Here is an 11,544-nt window from a genome sequence, read left to right as displayed (position 1 = left end):
AATATAGATTATAAAATAAACCTAAGGCCTTAATATTAGAACCTACGAAAACAGTATTATAAGGATAGTTGAATTAAAGAGTAATTAAAGATAGTAGTAATCGAATCAATAAATAATAATTAAAAGATAGGTACCTATCTTTTGTTGGTACCTATTCTTCAATAGGTACAAAAGGAATAATAGTTATAGGTTATTTAATAAGTATAGGATAGATAAGTAGTAGTATTATATAGGTCATGGGGCAAGTGTTATGTGAATGGATAGACAGGATAAACAGGATAGACAGTCTACTCAGGTGTTACGACGGGTAATATTGGATCAAGTGACGAGTGTCATGTGACAGGACGTTGGAACCTTTGAAGCTTAGGATCCAAGGAGCCAGGAGCCTTTAGAGCTTAAAATCCAAGGGATTCAAGTAGGACAGAACTATGGGCTTCATAGAGTAGGAAGGTCTATATGAAGAAATAAGTTTCATTATAATGTAGAGCTTTATGTTTAAGAATAATCATTAGTTTTATTACTATAGTTACAAGAATTACAATTAGTTATCAACCTTATTGAATTCCTACTTGAAATCTAGTTTAAATTATCTCAAGAGATCTCTAGCCACTTTTACGTGACCCTAGAGGCAGCTCCTGTAATATCAGGCTATTCAGACAAAAACGAAGGTCTATATAAGGGAATGGGTTTCATTACAATATAAAGCTTTATGCTCAAGAACAATTATTAGTTTCATTATTATAATTACAAGAATTGTAATTAATTACAACCTTATTGAATTCCTACTTGAAGTTTAATTTAAATCATCTTGAGAGATCTTTAGTCACTTTTATGTGACCTAGAGGCAGCTCCCGTAACAAAATGGAAAACAACTTTTACTATCTGTTTTAATCTTTTCGAGTTATTTATTATGCTCTTTAGTCTTTACAATATATTAGTATTCTTTTAATATTATATTAATTATACTTTATTTAATAAACTGAATAAATATTATATAGTATATTTGGATAATATTCTTATATATTTGGTGAATAAATTGAAATATAGAGAGTATATTCGAATTATAATATAAAAGTTGATAGATACTGAATTACAGATTGATATAAATAAATGCGAATTTGAGATTATTTTTATTTATTATTTAGAATTAATAATTACAATTAAAAATATATAAATAAACCCTGAAAAAATCATTATAATTATATTCTAAAAATAATTACTTTTAATGAAAAATCTGCAATACTTTTTAAAATTTGCTAATTTCTATTAACAATTTATAAAGAACTTTTCAAAGATTTGCCAGTCTTTTTATAATTTATTATAAAAGGATATTAATTGATTTTAAGATGTATTATATAGGAATGCTTTTATTGTATTTAAGAATATATTTATAATAGTATTAATTCTTGTATATTTTGATTATAATAAGTAAATAATTCTGAAAACAAATACTTCGAATTGAACATTAGGGGGAGTACTTTCTTAATATGATTTTAGTGATCTTTTATAATTAATAGCTTATTTCTTAGCGAAGTATTTTATAATAGAATATAATTATGAGATTTATAATAAAAAGCTTCTTGTAATTATTAAGTCTATGGAAAAGTAGTAACTAGAGCTTTAAGGTTTGTAGTAAGAATTTGAGATTCTTATCAATCATAAGAATTTAGAGTATTTCATTATAATAAAGGCTTTAAATTAATGATAAGTCTATTAATCTAAATTCCTTTTTTATTATAATTTTTGTATAGCCTATTAATTAGGATTTAAAGCTATTCAACCAAACATTTTAAATCGGAAAAAAAAGAATAAACTAAATTTTGTAATTAAAGATGATAAATGCTTAAAGATAAAAAGCATATAGTTTTATTAATAAACGAATTCGATATTAATCTTTATAATGAATTGAAAGCTAGTATTTACTTAACATTGATAAACCTTATAGTACTTGTAGAAGATAAACTAATTAATAAACTAATCGATAATGCCTATAGAAGATCAGATATGGCTCATTAATTTATTGTAATAATCAAGGATTAGTATATATACAAATGATTAATAAAATTCAGAAAAACACTTCGAATTATTATGTAAAACTATTATATAGCAAATAATAGAATATATTATCAAAAAAGATTATAAATTCTATTAGATAATAAATTAAAAATACAAATTATTTATAGAATATATTTGTCTAACCTAATTAAATATTTAGATTAAACTAAAACAATCGACCTTGTTTTTTGTATATATTAATGATCACAAATATATCAGAAAATTACTTTGTATATACAAGTATATAACCTTTATATATATACAAAATTATTAAGATTAATTTCATTTGAATTCCTATGCTTATTATCAATCCCCTTTCAAGTTTGATTTAATATATTATAGATTATATTATATTACTTTTAGATTATATATATTATAATTCTATATATAAGCATATTCTAATTGTTATTTATTAATTAACTAAAATGAAATATTTTATAAAGGTTAGAATACTTATAATAAAAGAGCTTATTGATATTTTTATTAATTATATCTATATTTTATATAACCTACTAGATAATATCATTTTTAATTATAATATATAGTTTATATTCAATTTTTGATTTTAATTAATTAAATAACTAGCTATAACTCTTTAATACTCTTTAGCATTTTATTTATAAATAGATAAACAAATAAAACAAATAAATTCTATTTTTGAGTAATATTTATAAGCCTTTGTGAATTTTTATTAAAATGATTAAATATAGTAATTACTTCTTATTAAATTTGTATTGAATAATATAACTTTGAAGACCATCAGTTGCTTATTATTCTTTACTAATTATAGGTTTAGTCTATATATTAGTATAAAGTTTAATAAACCTTGTCCATCAAATATAATTATAGTATAAAAACGAGAGTTTTTCAAGGATAATAAGATGGTGAATAGAATAAAAAGAATTTTATTATAATTATAAATTCTTATTAAATATGCAATTATAATATATATAAAAAACATAAATCAATATCGTATTGACTTATCATATTATTATATAGATCAAAAGGTGTTTATAAATGTTAAAAATATAAAAACCTTTTGGAAAATAAAGAAATTAAATAATTGATAAATAGGACTATATAAGATTATAAAGATTTATTCTTATTCCTATTTTATTTAATTGCTAAATAATATTTGAATATTTTTTGTTTTTTATTATTCATTATTTACTTTTACAATTAATAAAATATATTTCTTAGTATAGATTATAATTAATAAATTAGAATCAATTATTATTAAAGATAGGATTTTTAAAAGAAAGAATAAAAAAAAAATTAATATAGAAATAAATCTTTAAAAAAGTTATAAATAATTATAATAAAGATAGTCATTATTATTTAATTAAATGGAAATGTTATACTTCTATTTAGTAATTAATAGTAAATTTGAAAAAGAACGAAAAACTATTGGCGAAATATTATTATATATATCCTAAAAAGCTCGGTTTATTAAAATAAATATTAAATAATCTTAAAACTAAAGTAATCTTATTATCTATACTAGAATATTTAAAGAAAGTATAAAAAGCTTAAAGATTAATTTATAAAAGAAAAGTCAAATCAATGTAAAATATGTAAGCTATTAATTCAATAAATTCAATTATTTATTTAATTTATATATAATAATAAGCTATATAATGAATTTAATTTGCTTAGAACAAGTAAGCTTTTAAGAAGATACTATTATAGGTTTAATATATAGTTATATGAATGCCTAAGACATTCACCCTCTATATAGTCGACACCTCTCCACCTCCTTCTTCATTTTTTATAAAATATCATACATCTTACCTAATATCTATCCCTTGCACTATGATAGATATAAAATTCATATTTGTATTATATAATATATGATTTAATAATTTTATATATATATCGATTTAATATTTTCGAATAATATTTTATACTATTTTAATAAATATATCTTATATAAATATTATAGCATTATATATAATTACTTTATTAATAATATATAAAACTAAGTTTTTATTAATATAAAAGATATCAAAAATAATAAAATAATTGAATTTAATACTATTTTTTTTAATTATAAACTTAAATTATTTAAGGAAATTTATATAAAATTAATAATATTTATAGAATCTATTGAGTTTTTTAATCATATAATTATTAATATTATATTCTATTCGATTTAAAAAGCTTATAAATTTTTATATAAATAAATAATCAAATCTTCAATAAATTTGCTTAAATTCCATCTTTATTAAATAATTATATATAATTAATTCTTTCTTTTAATTCAAAAGTATAAAAGAATATTCTCATTTTTATATAATAGAAATTATTTTATTATTTTATTTTAAAATATTTATAAGGTTATTAAATAATATATATAAACAATCTATATTTTATATATATATAAGAAATAGGATATTTATTAATATAATTGAAAAGAAAATATTATTAAGTATTTTGATTAAAATATTACCTTATAATTATATAAAGCCTTTTTCAAATTTAATATTATATTAAATATTATTTATATATCTTATATTCTTTTCTCTTTTTAATACTTATATTTAAAATTCTTTTACTATTAATATTCTTAATATATTAATATTAGAAATAATATCTTGAAAAATATTAATTAAATAATACTTTTCAAATTAAAAAATCTCATTTCTATTAATTATCTTTTTATATAATTATTTGAATTAATTTTATTATAAAAAAGTATATATAAGAAATTATTTATTAAAAGGTTCAGCTATATATATTTTATTAATAAATTCTATTTTAATAAAATATATTTCATATTTTATTAATTGATTACTTAATAAATCATTTTATTAATATTTAATAATATCTTATTTATTTATAATTTTATTAAATTCAATTTCTATATTATTTAAATTATTCTTATATATAAAAAGAAATTAATAGAATTAATCTTTATCTATATTATATTTCATTGTAAGTTAATTATATTAAAGTTTTTGTTTTTATATAGAGTGATTTATAAATTAATAATCTGATTTTTTATATATATAATATTTTAATAATAATATATAAGAATTATTTTAAGATTATATAAATTATAAACAAAAAGAATTATTTTAAGAAGGAAATAAAAAACTTTTTTTATTTTGAATTTTTTAGAATTAGTTTTATCTTTAATATAATTCTTAATCTTTATATATATAATCAATTTAGTATATTTTTATATTAAATAGATTATTAATAATAAAGATTAATATAAAAAAACTTATTGTTTTTATATATATTTAACGGATGATAAATAAATAATAGGATATTAACTTTGTTAAAATATAGCAAAGTTTGAATTCGAAAAGTATAATATTAAGTTCAAGCTGAATACTACTGGTTTTTACTCTTTAATATATATTACAATGAAGAATAAGATATAGATTAAAATTAGTATAAGAATTGTCGCTATATTGTCAATCGTTTTTATTTACATAAAGGCAAATATCAAATTATATTGGAATAATACAAGAGTTTGCGTTTTTTCAAAGAAATATTAACCTTAATTTAAATCATATATTATGATTTTAAAATAAAAATATTAGACTTTTAATTTGTAATATTACTAATTAGTATTAGTATTACTATGAGGATAATGAAGTCAATATAATATTATAGTTCATATTATTGTTATATTGCTTTAGGTTCTAAAAGTTAGGACTACGAAACATATTGTTGTAGTGTCGGAAGACGCTAGCGTCAACGCTAGCGTAGTCACATGATCCCTGTCCCAACAATTATAATCAGAAATCTCTTTTTAGTATATAATTCGAAAAGATAATATAAAAAATATAATATTTTAATTCTTTTATATAAATTATATATAAATTTAATCTAATGTAATTTTATTTGTCTTTTTAAAAAATATCTCTTTTTATTAGATTTGATCTTATCATTTTATAATTAAATTTAATTAATGTTACAACGGATTAGTAACAGGCTGTAGAATCACCAACGTATAGGCTATAATGGTACTATAAGCCTCGGTGATTCAGCTGCAGTATACCGGGGGACGCTAGGCACCCAGGAGAGCCTCAGGCACGTATATAGTATTAGTCATAGTATACCCTAGAAACATAGGACATAGTTCCCAGGACAATAGGTCCTAGGAAAGACAGAACACAGTAAGCAAGAAGGCTTCACTAGGATTAGTAATGTCCCAGGGGATTAGCCCCAGGACAAAAGAATAAGCTAGGACACCAAGAGTCACGGGATTAGTGTCCCGTGATGGACAGCTCAGGAACGACAGCGCTCCAGGAGCGCCCGGCTGTCCCAGCTGTCCAAGTAGGACGAAGATCTATATAAGGGAATGGGTTTCATTACAATGTAGAGCTTCGTGCTCAAGATCAATCATTAGTTTCATACTATAGTTACGAGAATTGCAACCAGTTACAACCTTATTGAATTCCTACTTGAAGTCTAGTCTAAACCACCTCGAGAGATCTCTAGACACTTCCACGTGACCCTAGAGGCAGCTCCCGTAACAATTAATTACTAATTAGTATTGAGTATATTTGATAAGATGTATATATATAATATATATAAATAAAAAGATTGTTTTGTTTCTATTTATTTTCTTTATATAAAAAGGGAATTATTATATTTATATATATGTATTACCTCTACTTATGTACTTTGTATATATGTAGGGTAAAGTATAACATTATATGTCACGCCGTTGGTCACGTGTTCCGACAGAAAAGCTTATTAATATAATAATAAAAACTAAAATCTGATTTTATTATTTATTTTTATAAATTTATTTATTCTTTTTTAATGTTTCAAAATAATTTTAAATAATATTAGTATTTAATCAAATAATTTTTAAAAAAGAAATTAGATTAAATATATCAAATCAAGAATTCTTTTTAATTATTTTTAAAAAATAAAATAAGAAATAAGGAAATATATTTTTTATTAATATAATAATAATTTTTAAAGCTTTTGTGAATAATTCTTAATATATTAATTTCTAATACTTTTTCTTAATTAAAAATAATCTTTAATTTCTTTTATATTTTTAGTAATTTTATAAAAGAATATAAAATAAGCTTTAATTATAAAAAAGAACTTTATTTCTTTATTTACTTTAGAAAATCTTAATATTATTTTATTTTTAAAGTATTATATTAGATATTGATATATAATTAATTTTAAATATTTATTAAATAATCTTATATATATTTATATAATAAATTAGGAATATATATTAGTATCTATAAAAAATTTACTTTTAATAAAGACTAATTTATTGATTAGTTAAATATTATTTGATTTAAAAATTTAATATATTTTATAAATAGATTGAAATTATTCTGTATATTTATAAATACTTTTAAAATAAATATAAAATATTAATATATATAATATATTTTATAATTTTTAAAAAAAATTATATTATAAAATAAACTTCCTTTTTCTTTAAAACAAATATATAATAATCTTTTATTATATTTTTAAATATATTTTAATTTGATATTATCTTTTAGAATAATAAATTAATATTAATCTTATTTATACTATTCTTTAAATAAAAACTTTTTATAAAGAATAATAAATGTATATTTTCAATATATTTTATAAATTGATTATAATTATTAATTTTAAAAGCTTTTTTTATTTCTTTATTATTAAATAATAAAATAAAATAAAATATATAATAATTTTATTTTTAAATATAAAATTTAATACACTAATACTAGCACATTAAAGTACCTAAATATATATAAATAGCTCCTATATATTATAATAAGAACTTCGTTCTTCTTTTATACTATATACATATTAAAATTATTATAATTAATTTTAAACTTTTAATTAAATCTTTAAATATTATAAATATTATAAATATTATTAATATCATAAATATTATATTATTATATTATTTACAAATTAATTCTTTATATTAAGTTAATAAAATTTAAGATTGAATTATTATAATTATATAAATGAAATTATATAAAATAAATAAGAAAAAATTAAAGAAAGTTTAATACTTATAAAGAATTAATATATTAGTATTTATAAAGTCTAAAAAGAAGAAAGAGTATTAAATTACGAAAGTAATATAGTAACAAATGATATCGATTTTTATTTACACACTCTTGAATACTAAATATACTTTTTCATTAAACAGAAATCTATTTTTAAGGTTTTAATTATATCGACTAAATCGGCCTCGATACCGTGTAATATACCCTGTATAAAGAAGTCAGATTGATCAGAGTAGTATCTTTAATGCTTTTCCGATTACTCTACTTATAAAATAGGATTTTGATTCTAAATTTTACTTTTTTTTAAAAAAATTGTAAGATAAATAAAGATTTAAAATCAATCTGTCTTATTATTTTTAAAATTTCAAAATATAAATATTATATTGAGTAGACTTGATAAGGTATATATATATAATATGTATAAGTAAAAGAATTGTTTATTTCTATCTATTCTTTTTATATAAAAAGGGAATTGCTATATCTATATATATACTATCCTCACTTACACACTTTGTATATATGTAGGGTAAAGTATAACATGTAATATTACGTTGTTGGTCATGTGTTCCGACATATTATAAAAGAGATTTTATATTAAAGATTATATATAAATATCTAATCAAATTTCGAGAATCCTGATGATGTGATTGGCCAATAAGTCCTCATTAAGCGAAGGCATCGTAAGTTCGCACTCTAGGGAATAGATAATTTTTCTCAAAAGTAATAGGATAAGCATCTAAAGTAATAAGCAATTAAAAGCTATGAGATATATACTATCCTCTAGACTATCAACTCATGACGCCCGAGTGGTCCGTGTAATATACCCTGTATAAAGAAGTCTGATTGATTAGATTAAGGTTTTAATGCCTTTTCAGTTACTCTATTTATAAAATAAGATTTTGATTCTAAATTATGATTTTCTGAAAATCATAAAAGTAAGAAAGATTAAAAATTAAAAGATATTAGTATATTTAAAATTTTGAAATAAAAATATTATGAAATGGATTTTATTTTAAAAATTGAATGTGAATATTTAATTAGATTTCGATAATCCTAATGATCTGATTGGTCAATAAGTCCCTGTTAAGCGAAAGTGCCTTCAGTTGTACGAACGCCCACACTTACAAACCACGAAGCCGGCCTCACAGCCAGCTCTGTCTTATGAATACAGCCAATGCCGCTACTAACAGAGCAAATGAAGGCCAACAGATCATTAGCTCGATCGCTACGCTGTGGGACGACTACCTCGATACCGAAGCAGTCGAACCGTCGCCGCCCGGCTCCGAAAACCTCTGATGGCATTATGTACAGATATATTAGTCATAGCAAACAAGCACTTTGATTCATATATCAAAGGAACACACCCCCCATCACCTTTCCAATCTTTTCCGGAAACCTCTGAAGCCATTGAGCCTCAAACCTCTGGTAATCCTCGAAAGTAAATTTTCAATCTTCCGATCTTTTACCAAAGGCCCCGAAACCTTTACAACACCTTAGGGATTCCACATATGCACAAAAAGCAGCCTACATACCCCTCGGAAGGTCTCCCCTGACATAAATGCATACTGCTACCACTACTACCCACTCGCAATTATCATTCATGTGTCACGTAATCCATCTTTAACTCATATTCGAATACTATGAAAGTTAATATAAAATAATCCACCCTAGGTATACCCATTAAGTTTAAACCGCTCGGCCATCAAACTCCCATAGAAATACAATACACGCCTTTACAAGATATGCGTCTCGATTATGCCTAATCCAAACGCAACCCACATTTCTCAAGATTGCTTTTGTCCCAATTCCATATCACCTTCATACTCATCATCCCAATCTGAACCCGAACCGATGATTTTTCTACCCACAAAAATTCCCACTGCGGTTCCAATACTAGCAACTAAAAACCACCCCTCAAACCAAGTTTCTACAAAACCCGGTTCTAATGGACTGCCAAGTGCATCGCTCACTACACTTTTCATCTCCGATGGAAGATTACTTCTCAGAAGTAACGCATTAGATATGACATACATTGCGCTGATTTGTGCAACGATGAGTGCCAGATTAGCTTGAGCTTGGTAGAGGAGCGACGGTGAGATTTTGGTGAGCATATGGAAGGTCTGAAGTACGGAATTAAAGGAGGCGAAGAGGATTACAGCCGATAAGAGAAAGGATATTTGACGAGACCATGCTAATTGATCGAAGGCTGGATTTACGTGCTTAGCGAATAGAGAGAGAATACGATTAACCGGATCCGTGGATGATGAACTGAAGAATGCAGGGTCGGTCGGAAAGAGAAGACGTCGAAGGACAGCTAACGTAGTCGTTCCAATGCGATATATACAATATAACGAAAAGGCGTAAGAACTGGGCGTGAAGACAATTTTACCGAGCGGTGAAGAGGATCTTTGTTTCGTTGCGTAACGGTTTTGCAACATCGATAACGAGGTGGAAAGGTTTTGAGCCATAGATGAAAGTCCAGATATCTCTAGCTCCAAAGCCTTCAATTCTTGTACTTCGGTATTTCCCCGTATACTTCCAATAACCTTCGTCATAAATCCTTCAGCCGGATGATCATTAACTTTGCGCTGAAGAGCTCTCAACCGACTTCGTTTTACAGCAAGCATATCATTCGTAGCATTTAAGCCGGCTTGTTTCCGTGCAATATCAGCTTCCGAAACGGGTTTCGGCCTTGCACCAAATGTTTGCCAAGGAGCAGAGACAGCCGCAAACCCAGAAAGTAGAGCCATCAAAGAAATTCCGATGATACCAACTCTATCCAAGCAAGCTTCGCTAAGTCCTTTGCCAGGTACGGATGCCATTGTATGGATATAAGTTCTCGGTATCCCTTTTCCCAGCCACCAGAAACCCATCAACCATATGGTAAAACCAGCAGCTTGAAGAAGCCAGGCAGTTGTAGAAAATCCTCCTTTCTTCGATACGCTGAATGACCACCCAAGCCCTGCAATAATTGATTGCAATTCGAGAAATGGGATAAGAACAACGAGTAGAAATAAAAGTGTAGGAACCGTTATCTTGAGCGCAAACGCCCTTGCCGCTGGATTTAGGTAATTCGAGATTTCGCAAAGAATCAATTCTGCGAGCACTGTAGCCAACGCAATGGTAGTAGAGAATGAGATAGCTATAGCCTTTCTTCTTGTGGTTTTCTTGCCATATTCTTTATGCGATTGTCGCAAACTGGGAGGGGCATCGCTAGGGAGATAATGAATTTGATCTTCCTTGGAGTGTTGTAGACCAGCTAATAATGGGAAGAGCTTCTGGAGAACGACGATACTGACGACGAGAAATGTTAGAATCAAGGGAATAGAAGAGGAGGCGAGTGTCGAGAATGATGCAGAGCTCAAAGAGCGGTTTTGGTGACCTGGCATGACACAGGCGTCGTCGCATTTATCGTCGGGAAGTATGGGCATTGATTGCTTGTGTAGATTTTGCATCTACCTTTACATTATAGATGCCGTTGTGATAGAGA

General features: G+C 24.4%; 1 protein-coding gene across 1 annotated transcript; it reads right to left on the bottom strand.

Annotated features, from left to right (window-relative positions):
* Positions 1 to 9,838: 9,838 nt before the first annotated feature.
* EAF01_004759 (uncharacterized protein) lies at positions 9,839 to 11,485 on the bottom strand (the record flags this gene model as incomplete). The annotated part of the gene is made up of 1 exon (XM_038913013.1): positions 9,839 to 11,485. One exon carries the CDS (start codon positions 11,483 to 11,485, stop codon positions 9,839 to 9,841), a length of 1,647 nt encoding a protein of 548 aa, XP_038771099.1.
* Positions 11,486 to 11,544: the final 59 nt, after the last annotated feature.

Source organism: Botrytis porri, assembly GCF_014898465.1.
Source record: "Botrytis porri strain MUCL 3234 chromosome Unknown BPOR_006, whole genome shotgun sequence".
In the NCBI taxonomy this organism is placed as follows: domain Eukaryota; kingdom Fungi; phylum Ascomycota; class Leotiomycetes; order Helotiales; family Sclerotiniaceae; genus Botrytis; species Botrytis porri.
Note: the sequence above shows the minus strand (reverse complement) of the source record. Positions and strands in the feature narration are given on the sequence as shown.